Source organism: Myxine glutinosa, chromosome 2 (genome assembly GCF_964187855.1).
Source record: "Myxine glutinosa chromosome 2, kmMyxGlut1.1, whole genome shotgun sequence".
Classification (NCBI taxonomy): domain Eukaryota; kingdom Metazoa; phylum Chordata; class Myxini; order Myxiniformes; family Myxinidae; genus Myxine; species Myxine glutinosa.
This window is the reverse complement of record NC_136262.1, coordinates 31,199,394-31,222,294: the sequence shown is the minus strand read 5'-3', so window position 1 is coordinate 31,222,294 and position 22,901 is coordinate 31,199,394. Positions and strand designations below refer to the sequence as shown.

Here is a 22,901-nt window from a genome sequence, read left to right as displayed (position 1 = left end):
TGTGCTAGACACATGGAGGCTACATTACCCCAACAAATCTGAGTATACTTGGGGACGATGTGCCAATGGGAGAATGACCTTCGCTAGACTTGACCGTTGGTACATAAACTCACAGTTCAGGAATGCGGTTATCTCTCCAAATCATTTTCCATCTTTGTTTTCTGAGCATCATTTAGTTACCATGGGCCTCTTTTTCCCTCAACCCTTACGCAAAAGTGTATACTGGAAATTCAATACCAGTCTTCTCGAAGATGCTTTGTTTAAAGACGCCTTCCGTGCTTTTTGGGTCATCCAACTTTCAAAAAAGCCCTCTTTCTCTTCTTTAGCATTATGGTGGGATAACACAAAAGCTCAGATTAGAGTGTTTTGTCAGCAGTTTGTTTCAAATGAAACTGATGTAAAAAATATAGCAATGGCTTGTTTAGAAGCTGATATTATACGGTTAGAGTGTAAACTGGCTAAAGATAATAACAGAAGAGACCAGAGGTTATTGGTTGAAAAGAAGGCTCAACTGAGAGAGCTGATTCAGGAGAAAGCAGCAGGCCTGTTAATCAGATTAAGAATAAACAATTTAAAGGTATCCGACACCTGGTGTTGGGCTAGCGGCTAGGGTGCCGGCTTAGGATCCTAGGATCCTGGGTTCGAATCCCGGTCGATTGCTGAATTAACGCCAGGGGGGTTGACTCAGCCTGTCATCCTTCCGAGGTCGGCTAATTGAGTACCAGTTCACTGGTAATTCCCTGTTTGTCGTTAAAGGCAGCAAAAAGGGTTGGCGTCAGGAAGGGCATCCGGCCGTAAAACATTGCTTCAAAAAGGGGACCAAAAAACCAACAACAACCACGGTTCCCGAAAAAGGCCAACCCCCGCTTGCGGGGAAAAATGGCCTCTAAAGGTGGTATATTATAGACACCCCGAGTAAATCTTTTTTCCAAATGGATTTTGTAAATAAGTCACCCAAAACCTTTTTCTCTGTACTAGACTTTAGGGGAAACATGCATGATTGCCAACCCTGGAGATGTAAGGTTGTGCATTAGAGAGTTTTTTTCAAAAGTTTATGCAAAACAAAATGTTTGTGAGCAAACCATGGAATTTTTAACTTCTCACCTTTCATCCCGAACTGAGCCTCAGTGCCTGGGCCTGGATTCACCAATTGCTTTGCCTGAGCTAACGTGGGCCCTAACTGAAATGGACTCAGGGAAAGCTCCTGGGATTGACGGCCTACCGGCAGAATTTTTCTTGGCTTTTTGGGACCTTTCGGGCCCTGAATTATTGAATGTCCTGGAATCATCCTTGGTGCTTGGAGAACTCCCACTGAGCTTCAGAAGAGCAGTGGTGTCGCTGATTCCAAAGACTGGAGATATACGACAGATAAAGAATTGGCGGCCGGTCTCGTTATTTTGTACAGACTACAAAATATTGTCAAAAGTGTTGGCCAGTCGGTTGAAGACGGTAGTCGGTGATCTAGTCCACCATGATGAGAATTGCTGCATCCCAAACAGATCTATTTGTGATAATATTTTTTTGATCAGAGATTTAATGGAATGTGATTGCTTGGAAAAAGATTTTGGGATAATATTCCTTGATTTGGAAAGGGCTTTTGATGGTGTTGATCATGTTTTTTTGTATCGTGTGCAAGAAGCATGTGGCTTTGGTGCCAATTTTAGGGCCTACGTGACTTTGTTGTTCAACAATATATTTAGTTTATTTAAAATATATAACGAACTCAGTTCTCCGGTACAGGTTCAAAGAGGGGTGAGACAAGGATGCCCGGTTTCTGGGTTATTATTTTCCTTGGTAATGGAATCACTCCTAATTTTATTTAGGAAAAATATTTCAGGAGTGACTGTATCCCCTGGGAGTCCTTCAGTAGTTGTATCGGCTTATGCAGATGATGTCTGTGTGGTTGTGAAGAAGGAGAGTGATATCCCAGCACTTGTTGAATGTTTAAATCTTTTTTGCCTCGCTTCTTCTTTGAAGTGTAATTGGGACAAGAGTAAGGCCTTATGGATTCCCTGTCTCAAGAACATTCCACCTGGAAGAGTGCAGGTACCACCTGTGCATCTACCAACAAAGTTAAAATGGGTGGAAGACGGAGTCAAATACCATGGGGTTTTCATGGGATCTCCACATTACGTCTTCAAAAATTGGGACAGGATTGTTGAGCATGTCAAAAAAAGATTGGGACTGTGGAAACGAGCTCTGCCCCACCTTTCCTACAAAGGCAGGGTTCTAGTGGTTAATAATTTGGTGGCTTCCTCCCTGTGGCATAGGTTTATCTGCCTTCAGCCGCCGGAGGCACTACTAGAGGCTACTAGTGGATTTTTTTTGGAGTGGTTACCATTGGTTACTACCAAATGTCATATGTAGCCCCTTGTTTTAAGGTGGCCAGGGACTGATCGACATAAAAAGTCGTATCATGGTTTTTCGGCTGTGTACCATACAGCAGTTGCTGTACAAGGAACGACTGCCAAGCCGACTTCTGGCCTATCACATGCTGCGAAAAGCAAGCGGGCTTTGATACGGCCTTGAACATTTCTTAATCCAACTCCAACATGTCGACACATCTCATCTACCATCATTCTATCAGAGCCTTCTGAATGCCTGGCAAAGCCTTTCGACTAGTCGCCAGCAAGAAACCGATGCTACAAACATGTTTGTGGAAGAACCCCTTTTTTACAACCCGCTGTTTCCTGCAATACCAAGAAGCCGAGACTTTTATCAACACTTTATTACAGCAGGCATAATCAAAGTGTTGGACCTCCGCCATGATTCTGGTTGGGGGTGGAAGTCGGTGCTGATATGACTGGAATATGGTCAAACAGAATAATTGGAAGAGTCCTAAAGGAAATAGTAAAGAAAAGCTTCCAACTTGGACTAAGATGGACCCAGGAAGTTTTGGTGACATCCAATGACTGGCAATTTCCTGGTTTATTGGTACAGCCTAGTCACGGAGACTTGCCGCCAATTAGTGAGGGACAAAACATTTTTTTCAGAAATGCAGTAGTAAAGACCTGTATCCTTTATGTACTGCAGTTCTGCTTGGGAACTCACCGTTAAATGGAGTGGCCAAGGTGGAAAGGGCTAATGCCGGAAGGAATCCTATCTGAGCCTGCATGGGAATCAATATACAGTAAGCTGGTAAGCAAAAGGACAGGTGATCTCCAGTGGCGAATGATACACTGGATCATTCCGTCTAATAAATTAGTGAGTCATTTCGCGCCCACATCTACGTGTTGCCCGTTCTGTGTTTGCACAGAGGATGTGTTCCATGCGTATGTTGATTGTGCAAGGCTTGTACCTTTATTTCAATGGCTGAACTACATGGCTGGAAAAATGAAGATCACTTTTTCTCTGCAATCATTTCTTTTTGGTTTCAATGATATGAAAGAACATGTACATATGTTGTTTTTGTTTTTAGTGGCCACGACAAAAATGGCAATTTATTTATCGAGGAAGGAAAAACTGAAAGGAAAGCCGATTGGGCAATGTGATGTCTTGTTCTTTTGTAATGCCTTGATATCTGCAAGACTCAAACGTGAATTTTGTGTTTCTGAAAGAAAGAAATGTATTGATGAGTTTATGAACATTTGGTGTTTTGATGGGATCTGCATGGTGCAGGAGAATGAATTAATGATATATTTGTAGGTTTGTTTGGATTGAATCAGTGTGTGGTCAGTTTTTCTGTTGTTGTTTTTCTTTTCTAGTTCATTGTACTCTTTTGAATTCCTTTCCTTTCCTGTTATTATCTTTTTTTCTTTTCTGTGTTTTCGATTATTGTGCTTGTATTGAATAGTATCTTCACCGACTGGCTTGTATTTTTATATTTTTGTAATAAAAAGTCTAAAAAGTCAAGTCTCTCCCTCTCTCTATCTCTCTCTATCCTCTCTCTCTCTCTCTCTCTCTCTCGCTCTCTCTCTCTCTATCCTCTCTCTCTCTCTATCCTCTCTCTCTCTCTATCCTCTCTCTCTCTCTATCCTCTCTCTCTCTCTATCCTCTCTCTCTCTCTATCCTCTCTCTCTCTATCCTCTCTCTCTCTATCCTCTCTCTCTCTATCCTCTCTCTCTATCCTCTCTCTCTCTATCCTCTCTCTCTCTATCCTCTCTCTCTCTATCCTCTCTCTCTCTATCCTCTCTCTCTCTCTATCCTCTCTCTCTCTATCCTCTCTCTCTCTATCCTCTCTCTCTCTATCCTCTCTCTCTCTCTATCCTCTCTCTCTCTATCCTCTCTCTCTCTATCCTCTCTCTCTCTCTATCCTCTCTCTCTCTATCCTCTCTCTCTCTATCCTCTCTCTCTCTCTATCCTCTCTCTCTCTATCCTCTCTCTCTCTATTCTCTCTCTCTGTCCTCTCTCTCTCTCTCTGTCCTCTCTCTCTCTCTCTCTCTCTCTCTCTCTCTCTCTCTCTCTCTCTATCCTCTCTCTCTATATCCTCTCTCTCTCTATCCTCTCTCTCTCTATCCTCTCTCTCTCTATTCTCTCTCTCTGTCCTCTCTCTCTCTCTCTCTCTCTCTCTCTCTCTCTCTCTCTCTCTCTGTCCTCTCTCTCTCTGTCCTCTCTCTCTCTGTCCTCTCTCTCTCTATCCTCTCTCTCTCTCTATCCTCTCTCTCTCTCTCTATCCTCTCTCTCTCTCTATCCTCTCTCTCTCTCTATCCTCTCTCTCTCTATCCTCTCTCTCTCTCTATCCTCTCTCTCTCTCTATCCTCTCTCTCTCTCTCTCTATCCTCTCTCTCTCTCTCTCTCTATCCTCTCTCTCTCTCTATCCTCTCTCTCTCTCTCTATCCTCTCTCTCTCTCTCCATCTCTCTCTCTCTATCCTCTCTCTCTCTCTCTCTCTCTCTCTCTCTCTCTGTCCTCTCTCTCTCTCTATCCTCTCTCTCTCTCTCTCTCTCTCTCTCTGTCTCTCTCTCTCTCTCCTCTTCTTTTCCTGTTTGTTAATTGCCTGGCTTATTGTGGCCAAGAGTTGCCTCTGCCATACTGTTAGTTCACACACTCCATCACCTTGGTCTTCCATGAGGCCCGATCATCATCGTCGTCGTCATCGTTATATGGGATTAAAGGTTGTGTACTGTGGTTCCCGATCACTTCTGCGGTAGTTCATACTCTGTGCACATGTGTGAGGGTTACGGAGCACAAAACCTTTCCTCTCACCAATGACTTTCTAAAACATTTTTACATTTCACAATTGTGTCTGGTTCAATAATCTGCTGCGGGAGACTGGTTCCAATCCTCGACCGTTGTTACTAACAAAAAAAAAAAAAAAAAAAAAAAAAAAAAAACTTTCCTTCCTCACAGCCAGGTGACTTCTTCCCTGAAATAGTTTTGAGAGAATGCCCTCTTGTTGTCTATCTATGGCGAAAAAAAAAGAACAAGGAGTAAAGTGGAATATGAAACGCTGATGTGGTGATGATTATAATTAAATCAGAATGATGATTATCTGGGAGGGGTACACAAAATGTTCTCAGACTGGTGATATTCCGCCGAGAGCTGCTGTATTTTGCACATTATAAACTTGTGTGTGCTTGTTTATATGAGGGGGTCGTCAAATTTGTTGCAAAGATGGTGCAGCTCTAAAGAAATCTCCAAACACGTGGTGGCTGAAAATGCATCCTTCGATTCCATACGGTCGTCAAATGGGTGACTGACTTTAAGCGTTGATGCGAGTCTCCTGAAGATGATCCCAGGTCAGGATAGTTGGCAGATGTAAGCAACCCACAAACGTTGCTTAGGTTGAGGCAATACTAATAGAAGATTGATGCGTTCATTTTGCAGAAATATCGACAGAACTTGGAATTTCTCAAAGTAGCATTTTTAACCCATCTGTACGAACATGTTCAATGTCTCAGCAAAATGTGGTCTCCAGAAAACTCAGCACTCACCATCAAGAGCTGCGTGCTTCTCAAGCCGTTAAACATGTATCCAGCTGGCTTCATCATTCATCTGGTACATGGTGATGAAACGTGACTTCACCACTGGAATTGATCTGAAACCAAATTACAAGCACACAGGACATTTAATCCAAAATGAAATACCTCAGATGCTTGGGAAAGAGAGTGCTGACGCTCTGATCTATGTAAGGAGGGACCCGGACTGTTGTGGCCCTCAGCATGTGCACCAGAACATGACTGTTCATTGAGTGTTGTTGCACTTCACGAGGGTGAGTTGGTATAAGGCAAGGGGTGTGTCAGCGAGGTAGGCTTTTTGTTGGAGGTACAGCCGGAACTGGGGGCCTATCATCTTCTTCGTCTGAAGAGGACGGTCACAGAGCATTTCAGAGGATATGAATCGGCTGTGGATCTGATCAAGGCACTTTGTAGCAGTCAATGTTTTTGCCATGATAAGAATCCAGTGAATTTCCTCAAGGTTCACCATATCCCTTCAACAGTGACTAGTGACTGCTAGATATCATGTATATATCATGAGCCTGGGATTTGTTACCATCAGAGTGTAAATACAAAAGATCACTGACACCTGTTGATGGAACTCCAGGAAATGTGCCAGACGATGGTACCTTGGATCTCTCACTATAAGGATGGTCGTCTTTTTGCTGAATATTCAAGAATCAGGTCCTGGTCGATCATGGTTATTTGACTTTTGGAGAACTGGTCCCATTTTGCCCCCTTCTCCCTTACAGATAGGTCTCTGGCTCGAATCCGAGAGTTCAAACGAGTGCTAGCAATTGACAGCTGTAGGGGTGACACCGTGTCTCCCGATGCAGTGGCGTCACTTGGGTTGGTGTCACCCAGTGCGGTAACTAATGGTGTCACAACCCCCCCCCCCCCCCCCCCCCTGCTCCATGGACCTCCTCCCGTACCAGACCATACAGAATCCATCGTAATGTTTTTTGTACTAATGTTTCTCGTAAATCGTAATTCCCGTATATCACTGAATGTAATGGCAATAGTCGTGACATAAACAACGAGCAAAATCAAAATTACACCTTTAAATTAAAATATCATACGCACAGCCTAAATGTATTTACATTTACATAGTTGCATGTGGTTAAAGTGAAAATTCGGTAAGAAAACAATAGAATTCGAAGTAAAAACGTTAAAGAACTACATCAAAATGATGTTGATTTTAACGTTAAACTTTATTATAACATGAGATATATTAATGGATTAGGTTTGCATAATCAATAACGGCCCAAATAATGTCGAACTTGTAGACAAATGCACATGGAAATATACTCATAAATGAAATAATACCATAAAAATAAACAGGAACAAATACACAAGCATTTCAGCACTTGGTGAACATCTCCACTAATTCAGAACTTTCCTTTCCTGACCTTCAAAGATGCGAACTTGTGAATCACTTCATCGAAATCAATTTCTTTCGCCAACTCAATTTCAATTGATAATATCGCAAGATCGGAAAGCCTTGACTGTCCCATGGTAAATCGCAAATAGTTCTTTATAAGTTTCAGCTTTGAAAAGCTCCTCTCACATGAAGCCACAGACGCACAGATCGTCAGAAATAATTTTAGGCTTCGTGAAAGGGTTGGGAGAGATTCCACGAAGTCCCATTCAGCTATGAATGTCAAAACGTCTAATGTTGCCCAATCTTTGGCTTCTTCCAGATCAATCCCTGCTGCTTTCAGGTGCCTTCTCAGCCTTGATATTTCTATTGAAAGCTCACTCTCGGATACCTCGTCATAGAAAGTGGTCAATTTTGGAATGGACACCTTTAACTCTTCTTCAGTGGCAGATATGAGACTTCACTTGAACAGCCTCAAACATGGCTGCTACTTCCTTGATGGCTCTTGATCTGGAGTTCAGAATGAAAGCGATCAATGCACTCGAGCATTGCCCTCTTATTTTCTTCTTGCGGAGTGCGTCCAGCATCGCTTGCCTGCTCCCCTGCCATCCTCTTCTTGAACCTGGCTCTTCTCTCTACTGCAATTCCATATTCGTCTGATTTTACTCTGAAATTTGCAAATCTTTCTCCTTAACATCACTCATCTCATTTACAGTACTAGGACGTGCCCGTACATGGGTGCCCGTACGTGCGTGCAAAAAAGCATGCGTGCAAACAACAACAACAAAAAAAAACTTTGAAACCACGTGGCAGTAACGACCACAGAACCCCCCCCCCCCTCTATTTACATGAAATGGTTTGGTCCATTCGCAACGACCACAGAACCCCCCCCCCCCCTCTATTTACATGAAATGGTTTGGTCCAAAGCGAACGGCTTGCGGAGTTTGGTAAAGAAATCGCCATAGCTCGGTAACTACTTGTCCGATTAATATGAAACCTTGAAAAGGCACATCCTCGGGTCCCCAGCAATATACCTGGCAAGTTTCAAGTATATCGGACCCGTGGTTGTCGAGAAACAACGGTCACAGACAAACACACAAACACACAGACACACAGACACACAGAGATTACTGGAATTATAGATAGATCATGGCTAGAGTCACTTTCAGCACTCTCTTCTGCTTCAAATTCTGCCATTTCCACTCCTTGCTCTTCTGCAGAATGCATGCAAGCATCAGAAGAATCAGCTTTATCAATTGGAGACTGACGAGCAGTGTCTTTTGATGAACCCTGACCATTATCCGGTCTTTTGACGTATTGAAGCATGGATCCAGCAAGTGTTTTGAATGATGTAATTCTTGCCTCTTTTGCTTTCCTTTGCTGGCATCCACTTGGCCTCTTTGATATTGATTTATGCACTCCATGTGGCATGATAGAATATCCCTGCACAATAAAAAAAAGGACAAATTAGCAATATTTGAAACAAAATATATAGTTGTAAAAATATAGAAAAATATGTGATAAATATAGTTGTAAATTGCTTAAATGTAATTGTAACCGTTAAGGTTCAGGTTATGTAATAGAGGAGCACTGCGCAAATAAGATCTCAGGAAACCTTGGGTCTCGTACAGAAGCCGTTTATTCGTTGGCTCCGTGAAACTACAAATTGAGAAACGAGTATGAAATTACCGACAGATCTCATTACAAGCTACAAAAATTGCAATTCACAATTTCGGCTTCGACGCAAACAATTGCACTTCTTGTCGTTCTGTACGAGAAAACAGCAATGGCGAATACGGACCGTTAACAATGATTACACATCAAATCGAATTCTTCCAGCTAAAGAAACAAATGTCCTATAAACGACCAATGTGATAAACGTTTTATGTATCAAGGAAACGAATGAGATTACTGATTAGTGATTACAAACCAACTATGGATCCTGAATTAATCTCTCGCAAGACTTGTGTTCACTCTCAGCACCATGTTCTCCGGTTCGTAGAACAAACATGGCCGCTACAAATCGCGTCACCACATGATCATGCTCCAGATCGTGAAACTTATAAAGACTTCACAAAAGCAGCGACTCTAAAAACACCAGCGGCAACGAAAACAGCGCGTGCAGACGAAACCACGTGATTCGAAGCGTCATTGTAATTGGGTAATAATGACCGCTCTGACCGGAATTAGGAGATTCAAAAAGTAAATTAGCATATAGTTTTAGCCTTGTAGGTATATTGATACATGTAAGCTGGGCTTACGGGAAATGTTTTTGTTATAACTAACTACAGGGATGTTTTTATAAAAATTAAGAAATTTCTGCTGAAACACTGCAAAAATTTGGTGTCACCCCCTCTGATAGTGTCACCTGGTGCGGTCCGCACCCCCCGCGGCCCCCTAGTGACGCCAGTGTCCCAATGGGTCTTGGAGCCATAGCTCAGACTCTAGTTCTTGGATTGCTCTCTCAGCCGCAGGGTTTTTGTTGCAATTTTTGACTCTACCTATTTCTATTGAAAGCCTATACTGGTGGAGGAGTTCATCCTTGACGAGTATCTGGAAGCCTGGAGCGTTGATGGTGCGAATTATGCAGATGGACCATCCAATGGCCAGAGCTTGATGCATAAACACAATAAGGCATTGCATAAGGTCTCATGACATTCGTTTTCAAGCAACATGTTACTGCTGAGGGAAGTCTGAATGGTTTGTGATGGGCAATTTTGACACACCTGCAAAAATGTGTTTAGTAGAGGATAGATGAACAACACAGGTTTTTGTTCGGTGTACGAATGAGCAAACTTGGTCATTAGGATTGTCACAGGAAAGGGCATTTTGACTAGCAAAGCCGGATGGCACATCTGTAGAGCCCAAGTGGCGGATGGAAGCCTGTTAGCGACTTACTATCGACAAGAATGTAGACACTCTCAGACTTGCTGAAAATTCGCCACAGCAAAGCTTCTCAAATGCTTGAATAGAAGGCTTCCTCTCTGTGAGGATCCAAGTTTTGTGCTGGGACTGAATGATATCTGGAAGAAAATGCTTGGTTGTGACAGCGATAGACAGTGCCTCAACTTCATGCGGCGGCCAGGTTATCTGACAACCCCATAGTTTTGCGCTGAAAAAATTAGCTAGCCATGGCTTTCTCTCCCGGGCTTATTATTCTATATGCAGCCTGTGGCTGCTGGTTTTATCATTGCTGGGAGCACGGCTGTGCCGCTGATGCAGTGCTCCCTATTTCCAGTAAGCTGTCAACCCACCTGGTGTTATTTCACCAGCATGTGAGGGCCTCAAACGGAAGACCCGAAGATCTTAAGCCAGCCACCCTAACCGTTAGTCCAACACCGGGCTTCCATCCACAGCGATGAACAAAGTAGCACCAATACGATGCTTCTTAACAGATATATTGGTGATGATCCATAATTTCTCTTCTGATACAACAACAACAACAACAGGCATTTTAAGGCCATTTTCCCGGCTAGAGCGGGGGTTAGCCTTGTGGTCCCCATGACAATCCTCTCCATTTGCCCTATTTTCTGCATCTCTCCTTGTTAACCCCCTTGCCCGCATTTCTTCTTCGACCATCTTTAGCCGAGTCTTTCTCTGTCTTCCCCGTATCTCTACTTCCTTCTACATTCATTTCCATAACTCTTCTCAACCAGTCACTTTCATCCTTCCTCAACACATGACCAAACCATCTCAACCTGTTCCTCTTCACAGCATCCATCACAGGCTCTATTCCCATCATCTTTCACAATTCATCATTTGTCTTCCTCTCTCTCAACGATACTCCACACATCCACCGAACCATTCGCATTTCCACTCTTTCCAGCCTTCGTTGCTGCTCTCCATTCATTACCCATGTCTCGCTCCCATAAATCATAACACTTCTCACACATGCAGCACACACCTTTCCCTTCAGCTTCAATGACACTCCCCTCCTCATCAGCACGCCACTCAGTTCCCGAAACTTCTTCCACGCACATCTCACTCAAGCAACCGTTGCCGAGTCTGATCCACCTTCTCCATTCAGCATGTCTCCTAGGTAACAAAATGTTTTCACACCTTCCAGCTTCACGCCGTCTCCAAGATCCAACTCAACATTTCCTCCATCTGCAGCTCCCTCTGTGCACAACTTACATTTGAATGTAGCTGCCACACTGGTTAATGACCCTCTCAGACCACTACATTTTTGATGAACCCACTCAGCGCACATTGTACATTGAATGGAGTTCACTCCGACACCCTTCCTGCACACAGCACAGGGCCACTTCCCAGTTCTTTCCACCTCACCACATGCTTTACCACTTGCCATCGCCTTCGTTTTTCCGATATTCACCTTCAGACCTTTTGTCTCCATACATTCCTTCCATTTGTTCATCTTCTCCTTCTGTCCATCGATACTTTCTGCAATCAACACCAGATCAAAGAAAGGTGGTTTTGGATTACAACCCATGCAGTGGAAATTAGGTAATGTATATTATTTTTGAGAGCGAGTGAGACGGCGGTCTACTGCCTATACACCACACAAATAATTTCATGCACTCACGTGAAATTTTCAGTTTATGGATATTTAAAAACTGAACGATGCGTTGTGTATCATGGAAGGAAAATAGCCTTGATTAATAGTTGAAGTCTTTATAAAAACTTCAACCTGTCCCCTTGTGACTGCGTTTTATGCAAAACACCGGCGAAAAAAAATGGAAGGTTTTTGTTTTCTTTGGTTTTTGTAATTTTAGTTTACGCCTGAGTTTTCATGACTGAATAATGTGCAAATACAGGGTTTATAAACAAACCGTATTTCAAATGTCCACAAATTATGTGAAGTAAATAGATTGTTTACGTTACATAATTTCTGGAACTGCCAGCTTTTGCCAGTACCCATTTTGAAAATCTCTACATGCCTCCAACTCAAGATGTCCAAATGTCGAACCTGTCTATGTCCGTGGGGTTCCCATGGGTGCTGGCCTACTAGTATATCAATACTGGCAATGCAGCTGAGGGGAAAAATTACTCCAGACCTTCAAGGACAGATGTCGAGGGATGTTGATCAAACATCATCCGGATGGGATGTCCGGATGGGATCCGGATGGGATGGGATGGGATCCGGATGGGATGGGATGTTGATCATCCGGATGATCCGGATGTCGAGGGATGTTGATCAAATATTTCATCACAAGTATTTACCTCTTTATCGATTATAATTTTGATAAACAAATGGTAGACTAAATGGAACCCGGTAGAATGCATACCTCCAACAGGATGAAGAGTTCATTTTTTGTATCCCACGGATAGGCCGGATCTGCATGCGCACCTCAATTTTGAAGAATCACTTTTAAAATTATAGGATCCGGATCCGGATTTTTACCAAAATCAAATCGGTTCGTTCTTGTCACACAACCAACCTGTCCATCAAATTTCGGCTAAATCCGTCCATAACCTTTTGAGATATCCTGCTCACAGACAGACAGACATGGGCGAAAACTGTCCACTCTGTCCACTTTCGGTTGCAGAGGTAATGATAATGAAGTGAAGAAAAGCCAGGTGTATTCATGTACCATTGCTGTTTTTTTATTTCTTTCATTCCAATTTGTCATTTGTCCATAATGCTAGTTTTACTAGTAATTAAAGGTAAAGTTGTAATCTATTTCGCGCAAGTGTCCACCTTTCTGGTCGTTTTGTGGACCTTCTGATCCTTTGCGGACCTTCTGATGGACCTTCTGTTTTGCGGTTTTTGTGTCTCCACGGTGCTATTTGCAATTTGTTGAGTCGAAGTATAATTACCGTAGCAATTTGGGTACGGTACATGGTTTGAGCTGAATTTCATTCATTTGTTCAGTATTAGCTTCATCTACCTGGTGGCCATCAGGATCACCAAGCAACAACCACCTGGAATTTTGCCACGATTGTATCGGACATTTCTGGGATGGCAATAGCAAACCCCACCTTGACATAACAACATAACTCTTTCCAAGAGATTGCTTCGGCATCGCTGACACTTTACTGCTTTTGGAGTATGCAATGATTATGATGATGATTATGATTATAATGATCAGCCATTTGCTTTCCCCCTCTGTTCCCCTGTAATACCATTAATCTGTGCCCATCAAACTTACCAATGAAATGCCCGCTGTACAGGCTAGTTCTATATGTATGATTATTATTGTAACATGTCTAAATGTATTGTGTTCTGATTTGTCTGCATGAATATAACAATTGACAAGAGACATAAGAACGTGAGGATCTTTGTATAAAACTGGTACATCTCGAGCGTAGATGGCATCTCACTGTAGTTTGCTCTTTGATTCCAACTCTGATTTCTCAATGTTCGTGTGTGTGTGTGTGTGTGTGTGTGTGTGTGTGTGTGTGTGTGTGTGTGTGTGTGTGTGTGTGTGTGTGTTTTTTTGTATCTCCATCTGTGTGTGTGTGTGTCTCCATCTGTGTGTCTCCACGTATGTGTGTGTCTTCTCTCTCTCCCTCTCTCTCCCTCTCTCCCTCTCTCCCTCTCTCTCTCTCCCCCTCTCTCTCTCTCCCCCTCTCTCTCTCTCCCCCTCTCTCTCTCTCTCCCTCTCTCTCTCTCCCCCTCTCTCCCTCTCCCCCCTCTCTCTCTCTCCCCCTCTCTCTCTCTCTCCCCCTCTCTCTCTCTCTCCCCCTCTCCCCCTCTCTCTCTCTCCCCTCTCTGTCTGTCTCTGTCTGTCTCTGTCTGTCTCTGTCTGTCTCTGTCTGTCTCTGTCTGTCTCTGTCCTTCTTTGTCTCTCTCTGTCTCCCTCTGTCTCTCTCTGTCCTTCTTTCTCTCTCTCCATTTCCCCATCTCTGACTTTATCAAAAGTGCCTCTGATGAAGTCTTATTTTAGTTGTTCATTGGTCTTTACTCGTCATTTTAAATTGTAGATTTTAAGGGTGTCGGTTTTACCAAAAGAGCACAAATATAACAAATTGTGAAACCAGCAATCATGTTTTCATCCTCACGTAGCAGGCTTCGACACTTAGGTACCACCGATCTGAGATGACATTCTGCTTTGTCTTACGATCACCCTTTGTTTTGCACAGTGGCCTTTTTCAGTTGCTGGGAAAACATTTATTTATGTTTCATGATCGCGTGTCCCATGTTCGACACATCGAGATAAATATCCTCATTTTGTGTCCCTTGATCTTAGCGGACTACAAAGAAAGTTTCAACACCATCGGCAACATTGAGGAGATCGCATACAATGCCATCTCCTTCACGTGGGATGTCAACGAAGAGGCCAAGGTGAGTCGGCCCACCCAGTGACTCTTTTACATTTAGTTTAAACGAAACGTGACAGCCACAATGTGTGTTAACAGGAAGGATTTTCCAATCGACGTCCAAGATGAAAAACACATTCTTCTGTTACGTAATTTGTGTAAATAAGTTCTTGTTTTCAAGTTGAAGTTTAAAATTATTTAAAATCGCAATTGATCAGATTTTGTTTTCAATGGAAATTCCAAACTTTAAAAAAAAGCTTTAAGAACTTAAGATATTTTGTGTTTGAGTGCGTGAAATGTTCAAAACAAGTTGCTTCTTGCACTAATGCTTTTGTTAACCAGAAGGGTGGTGACTTGCATGCTTGTACTGTACATTGTACGAGGAAGTTTTCAACATTTTGAACTTGGTTAAAGTTTATTTACCTGCTATGATAAACATAAAATATGGAAGATTATTTTCAGACAAGCATGGTTGTGAGCTTTAACGATGCTAATCAGGGTGAGCAAGATCAGCAGGCTTTACAGAACCAGCAGGGACATTGTAGCTGGCGATATGATTATCAAGACCAACAAGAAGAACAGGGTGGAGAGGGTGATCAGGGTTAGTCGAGCAAGCAAGCAGGGTTGACCGGGTGATCAGGGCCAGCAAGGTGAACAGGGTGGGGAAGATGACTAGGCAAGCAGGGTTGACGGGGTGATCAGGGCCAGCAAGGTGAACAGGGTGGGGAAGACGACTAGGCAAGCAGGCTTGACGGGGTGATCAGGGCCAGCAAGGTGAACAGGGTGGGGAAGATGACTAGGCAAGCTGGGTTGATGGGGTGATCAGGGCCAGCAAGGTGAACAGGGTTGGGAAGATGACTAGGCAAGCAGGCTTGACGGGGTGATCAGGGCCAGCAAGGTGAACAGGGTGGGGAAGATGACTAGGCAAGCAGGGTTGACGGGGTGATCAGGGCCAGCAAGGTGAACAGGGTGGGGAAGATGACTAGGCAAGCTGGGTTGACGGGGTGATCAGGGCCAGCAAGGTGAACAGGGTGGGGAAGATGACTAGGCAAGCAGGGTTGACAGGGTGATCAGGGCCAGCAAGGTGAACAGGGTGGGGAAGATGACTAGGCAAGCAGGGTTGACGGGGTGATCAGGGCCAGCAAGGTGAACAGGGTGGGGAAGATGACTAGGCAAGCAGGGTTGACGGGGTGATCAGGGCCAGCAAGGTGAACAGGGTGGGGAAGATGACTAGGCAAGCAGGGTTGACAGGGTGATCAGGGCCAGCAAGGTGAACAGGGTGGGGAAGATGACTAGGCAAGCAGGGTTGACGGGGTGATCAGGGCCAGCAAGGTGAACAGGGTGGGGAAGATGACTAGGCAAGCAGGGTTGACAGGGTGATCAGGGCCAGCAAGGTGAACAGGGTGGGGAAGATGACTAGGCAAGCAGGGTTGACGGGGTGATCAGGGCCAGCAAGGTGAACAGGGTTGGGAAGATGACTAGGCAAGCAGGGTTGAAGGGGTGATCAGGGCCAGCAAGGTGAACAGGGTGGGGAAGATGACTAGGCAAGCAGGGTTGACGGGGTGATCAGGGCCAGCAAGGTGAACAGGGTGGGGAAGATGACTAGGCAAGCAGGCTTGACGGGGTGATCAGGGCCAGCAAGGTGAACAGGGTGGGGAAGATGACTAGGCAAGCAGGGTTGACGGGGTGATCAGGGCCAGCAAGGTGAACAGGGTTGGGAAGATGACTAGGCAAGCAGGGTTGACGGGGTGATCAGGGCCAGCAAGGTGAACAGGTTGGGGAAGACGACTAGGCAAGCAGGGTTGACGGGGTGATCAGGGCCAGCAAGGTGAACAGGGTGGGGAAGATGACTAGGCAAGCAGGGTTGACGGGGTGATCAGGGCCAGCAAGGTGAACAGGGTGGGGAAGATGACTAGGCAAGCAGGGTTGACGGGCTGATCAGGGCCAGCAAGGTGAACAGGGTGGGGAAGATGACTAGGCAAGCAGGGTTGACGGGGTGATCAGGGCCAGCAAGGTGAACAGGGTGGGGAAGATGACTAGGCAAGCAGGGTTGACGGGGTGATCAGGGCCAGCAAGGTGATCAGAGCTAGCGAAGTGAACAGGGTTGTAAGAATGAACTTGTCAGGTTGGGTGTGGTTGTAAAACGCGGTCGGATTTCATGACAAACATCACAGGAGAGAGGCAATGAAGGTAGGGAGAAACATTCTCAAAAGGAGTGAGTAATACAATACGAGAGGACTCAAATTGTAAAATGATCTTAAAGCAAGATAAAAAAAAAAACCTGCATGTAGATGTATGGAGACAGGAATTGGAAGATTCTCCTGTAAAAGTCATTTGTCAAGATTTTGCTTGAGGTTGTTGTGTTTTTAATCTCTAAAGCAAATTATTTTAGCTGCCAGTGGTGTGAATCCGCGCTATGCTGGTGTCACGCAATGCCGTTCCACAGGTTTTGCTTCTTTGCTGCTCGGATACCCAGTCCTGTGACACCGGCCTGTCCCATTATATGATTAAGTGGCAGGGTGATGAGTGCCATGGCCTAGTAGTTCCTCTGACACTGCACGACATGATTGTGCATGTGCAAGCATCACTGGTTATTTATAGCGGGGTGTGGTAGGTTAAAGGCCTAGCTTGCACGCACTTTGTCATGCCGTTGTCCATCCATTAAAGGCATTCCTGCCTATTCGTCAAAGACCAGGATGGATCCTGAAATTTGGTAGTGCTTCAATTTTGATCAAATGTGATTATTTCCACCTAGGTATAGCAATTCACCAACATTATATTCCAATTAGCGAAGGCCGAATTCGAGCTTAACACCTTTTCTTGCATTGTGAGAATGGCTCAAGTGGAAAAGGCAAACTCCAAAGCTAGTCCTGTGCTCATGTTGCCGGTTTGGGCAGGCTGGTTGGGTGTGGGTGCCACCCTGGAATGTTCCCGGCGGCGGCGTGAGGCGTCTCGTCTTACATAGAACTACTTATCAGTCCATCGCCATCGCTAAATCTTTCGGAATGTCTACACAAGGCCTCAGGCACTTGTTGGTTCCTTCAAACGTTGCAGTTTGTCCCAACATCTCTGCCAATGATGCACTTGCCCAACGCTTTCGTGAAATATTACCGTCGTACATGAGAGGGAAGTCATGCGGCGGTCATACATGATAGAATATACATGTGTGGCTGCTGGGGTGGAATTATTTGGTGTGTTTTGCATTCACGCATCAGGTGTGGTAATTTTTCTTTTTATTTGGCAATGGCAATAAATTTGCCTTCAAGTTTCCGCACATGCGTATCCTATAAACAGTATGGCTGACCTTAAACTAAAGAACCTTACCATATCCTATAAATGCGGGCCTTGTTTGGGAATCAAGTTTTGCTGCTTCCCTCCTGTCCCTCGACCCATCCGCACCTGGCAGATCTTTGTTGCAGTGAATTGTCTCAGCACGGATTTCTCATCCCAGAAAGGTGTCAAAGGGCTGCCACTGAGCCTGCAGATCGACACGTACAGCTACAGTAATCGCAGCAACCGGCCTATTCACCGTGCTTCGTGTCAAATCAAGGTGTTTTGTGACAAGGTGAGGCTCCAGCGAGTGAAATTCGAGAAAGATGCCTTGGTGGAGGCAAGCAGGGGTAAGAGCGTTTGGGGGTTGGTGGAATGTTATGGGGGTGGCTGTTAATTGGTATGACTTTGATAGGACTCATTCGTTTTGTACGTCGAGCAAATCCAATACTTCCTGGATAATGTTAAATAATTTCTTATTATGCATCGTCATCATTTAATGTTTAGTGCAAGCAAAGGTTATTTGAATTTTGTTCACAATTTCACATTCATCGGGAGGATGTACACCTTTTAACGCTTGAAACAGAAAGCACCTGCCGTTTCATGGAATATTGATGCATTTCTGTCGCATGTACAACATTAATAACAATAATAATAATGCATTTATTTTATATAGCGCTTTTCAGGGAGCCCAAAGACGCTTTGACAGAGTGCAAAACATAATGCATAGCAAAACATAAAAACAATTGAAAAAAAAACAAACAAAAAAAACATTAAGATGCTAATTGGTTGAGACCTCATTTTCGAATCACGACTAGCTATGAACAATACCCTACATCATTGTATAGAACCCATGTGGCTAAATGCACCACCATAGACGTATAACGTGTTTGTTGTATGACGGAGTTTATGTCCAAGATGCTTGCGCACTCAACTCGTACAAACAGAGGAAGGGATGTTTGGCTAATGTATAGTAATCCCTAACATAGAAAGCCAATAGGATAAATCCCATAAAGTCCCATAGTGAATATAAAAAAATCCCCAAAAATCCCATAAAATAGGAAATCCCAAATCCCATAAAAAATCCCATAGGAAATTGTACCAGTAGGATCCACTGCTTTAAATAAGGAAAGTGAAATACTGGACCAGTAGAAAGAACCAATAATAAACCAATAGGTCATTGGGACCAGTAGGAGACCAATAGAACACCAATATATAAATGAACAGGATTGAAAATATCTAATCAACATATGTGGGAAATTTACATGCTGAGACTGGGAATCGAACGCAGGTCCTCTGGGGAGAACTGTATCCGCTCTCCGCTCCGCGAGCCGCTCTCTCAATTCAACTCGATATTGAACTGTGTGTTTTGTATTTGTTTATAACAAAATATAATTAAAGAAGTTTGGTTGGTCTATGGGTTTTCAGACCAGTTAACCCTAATGGGTTCTACACGCCCAGTTGAATTTAAAGGTTCCTATTTGTTTCTATGGGTTTCAGAGCAGTTACATCTAATGATTTCTATTGTTTTTAACCAAATCTGGTTTGGTTTCTACTGGAAACTCTACTGGTTCCTGTAGAAACCAATAGAAACCGTGATTTCCAATTAAGATCCATGGAAATGTCGGAATAGTCTCTTTTGGTTTCTATGGAATTTTCAACCTGAGTTGTTATTACCATTCTGTTTATTTATTACTTGCAAAATCGAAATTTTTTCAAGTATATTGGTCGGTTCCGTTTGTGGTTCTGTCTGTTTGATTGTCTGTTTGTCTGTTTGTCAACGGCCTACAGGTCGCAATTCTAAACCGATCGTCACGAAACTTCACCACGTTGTATAAGTCGTCCCAATTGAGAAGCCTATTCATTTTGAGGTCAAAGGTCATCTGGAGGTCAAATTTCTAAAACTCGCCATTTTCAATCCGATTGAATTGAAAATTGAATAGCATTTGTATATCAAGTCACTAAATTGGGAAACATACTATTTTTGAGGTCAAAAGGTCAAAGGTCTGTTGAATTTAATTTTGAATTTTGATCAAAAAGGTCAAATTTTAAAAATCATCAATTTTCATCTAAAAAGCCGTCAATTCTCAACCGATTGACTTGAAAATTGAACAGCATTTGCATATCGAGTCACTAAATTGGGAAAAATACTATTTTGAGGTCAAAAGGTCAAAGGTCAACTCAAGGTCAAATTTTAAAAATCATCAATTTTCATCTAAAAAGCCATCAATTCTCAACCGATTGACTTGAAAATTGAACAGCATTTGCATATCGAGTCACTAAATTGGGAAACATACTATTTTGAGGTCAAAAGGTCAAAGGTCAACTCAAGGTCAAATTTAAAAAATCATCAATTTTCATCTAAAAAGCCGTCAATTCTCAACCGATTGACTTGAAACAAATTGAACAGCATTTGCATATCGAGTCACTAAATTGGGATACTATTTTTAGGTCAAAAGGTCAAAGGTCAACTCAAGGTCAACCTTCTAAAATCATCATTTTTCATCTGAAAAATCATCACTTTTCTTGCTATTAACCCGAGCTTTGATCAAGCTCTTTCACGAGCCTCGATTCAGTATACAAAAAAAAAAAAAAAGATTGTCAATTTTAATCTTGATGAAATGGACAATTTGCTGTATCAATGGAATTCTTGGGGAGGCTTGGGGGGGGGGGGGGGGGCGTATTTTGCAAGTATCGTGCTCTGCATGACGTCGTCTTGTCTGTTTGTGAACAAAATATCTCAAAAAGTTGTGGACGGATTCGGACGAAATTTGACAGAGATGTAGTGTATGTGACGAGGACGAAATGATTAGATGTTGGTGAAGATCCGGATTCGGATTCGGCTACTAGAAATTTTAAAGTGATTCTTCACCATTGGGAGATGGGGCTAAAAACGATACATAGCAGGATATCTCAAAAGGTTGTGGACGGATTTGGACGAAACTTGGTGGACAGGTTGGGTGTCTGACAAGGACAAATACATTTGATTTTGGTGAAGATCTGAATATGGATTCGGATACGATAATTATTTGATTTTTATGTGATTCTTCACCATTGAGAGATGGGGCAAAAAGCGATAAATAACGTGATATTTCAAAAAGTTATGGATGAGTTATGAATAAACTTGGTGGACGAGTGGGTTTGGTGACAAGAACAAGCTCATTACATTTTGGTTCAGGTCCGAATCCAGATCCGGCCCATCAGTGGGATACAAGACATAAACTGTTCAGCCTGGCGGAGGTATGTGCTCTCCCGAGTGCCGTTCTAGTTTTAATATGAAATTAATCACATGTTGCCTTGTGTGTTCAGCATGTGTTCCGATGTGCTCCAATAGATAAGATGTCCTCCACGGTTCATGATCTCAAAATGGAACCGTCGGGATAAAAGGAAGGATTATGGATGTCACATTACATTGTGATGTTTATCATATTAAATGAGGGTTTTTGGTCGACTTTCAACGAAAATTGCGAAATGCTCGAATGATAGAATAATCGCTTGGATCAAATAACGTCTTGGCCTGTTCCGTTTTTCCATCTTATTTGTCTTTGTGATGGTTGTTGTCGTAGACTCGTAGATGTGTCGCTTGATTTCACCCTAAACGTTCCGGTAGTTGCTCATTTTGGGGAATAAAGTTTGTTCAATCACTCAGGTATGTGTTTTTATTTAATACGTGTTGCCTCCTTTTAAAATATTATTTGACACAACATTTAGATGCAGGCAACAAGTGGTTGAACCGAAATGCTCTCTGGCTTGACTACAGGGTGCTGAACGGAAGATTCGCGATGAGGAGCGAAAGCAGCAACGCAAGAAGAGCAAAATGCCACCCCCCAATGCTCAGGGAACTTCCTGTAAGTTATTTCTTTGACTTTGTACTTAATATGGTTAACTTGATAGATTTTGAAAAGATCTCTCGATTATGTAGTAATGTTTCCCACATCAGCATCAACACAAAATGCACCTTTTTATCTTCCTCCCAACCCTACGCTCCCAAAGCATCTGATGTGAAGCCTAATCTGGCGGTGTCAGCGAAGCGTCCGGATATGACTCTGTTCAGGCCACTATCGGACCTTAGTTCCCAGCCAGTTCTTTTCATCCCAGACATTCACTTTACCAGCTTTCAGCGTGGCAACCAGGTGCGTTTGCAAATATCCAGTTTGATTTGAACAAGGTGGGTCTGATTAAGGTAACCGTGCGTATTTGTAAAGCTATTCGTGCCTGGTGGTTGAGCTTTTATTGTGAACCTGCAATGTAGACGACGGACTAGCTGCAGTTGCATTTGTAACTAAACCCGTCTGTATTTGTTATGGTCTCGGGGATTCTTTGTGGAAACCTCTCCAAATATGTCTGCTGATGTGATGATCATGTCTATTGGGAACGTTCTTTACTTGTAATTATTCTTTATCCTTGTCCTTCCTCCTATTATTTACCCTCACCACTCCCTGAAGGGGTTCTCAATGGCCCAGGATGAACATGAGAAGGAAGGGTGAGTTTTGCAGAAAAATCAATATGGATTTCAATAACATTCCGAATAATAATTTTTTAAACCTGGTTATTGAGTGAAAATGTTCGCCATTTTATTGAAGGCCAAGAGGGATTACGAGGCTACAAGCAATTCTCTTATTTCTCAACAAGATTGAGGTTCATGGAAGAGCTGTTGGGGGTTATTAACTGACAATAAGGCAGCAAAATCAACTTTTGGACACAAGCAAGGGAATGAACTGGGAAAGAGAGGAGAGGGAAGGGAAGGAAACACTGCAACCTGCGAGTATAAGGGTTAATGTTAGGATTTGGTGGATGTTATGGATTGTCTCCTAAACCTGCTTTCCTTAATCTCCAATTCCTCCTCCTGGCCTCATTCAAGGCTCTGAAGTTCCCAATGGATTGAAAGGATAGCTGAACGTAGTACACTCACCTTTGAGTTGTCCAATTGGGATTTGATTTACATTCTAGTGATAAAGCCTCCATCCTGGTGCTTCACATCTAGGAAGTTGCATCAATGTCCTACACAAGGATTTTAATCTTGCAGTCTCATCTGCTTGCGTGGTCTGGTGGACATGAGACCCCCATGGTGACTTTCAATACCAGTAGGCCATTGTGTGTTGGTACCTCAGTCAAATTCCAACTTCCTACTGAAATGGACGTGGGCACTGCATTAGC

The 22,901-nt window shown here is 43.3% G+C and overlaps 1 protein-coding gene across 1 annotated transcript in view; it reads left to right on the top strand.

Moving 5' to 3' along the window:
* The window catches only part of GRHL2 (grainyhead like transcription factor 2), a 70,900-nt gene that overhangs the window by 42,898 nt on the left and 5,101 nt on the right, over positions 1–22,901 (top strand). Inside the window, exons 8-12 of the mRNA XM_068108472.2 lie at positions 14,405–14,499; positions 17,881–18,039; positions 21,505–21,592; positions 21,738–21,877; positions 22,190–22,227. Coding sequence (XP_067964573.1) covers positions 14,405–14,499; positions 17,881–18,039; positions 21,505–21,592; positions 21,738–21,877; positions 22,190–22,227 — 520 coding nt within the window. The remainder of the gene's footprint in view (positions 1–14,404; positions 14,500–17,880; positions 18,040–21,504; positions 21,593–21,737; positions 21,878–22,189; positions 22,228–22,901) is intronic.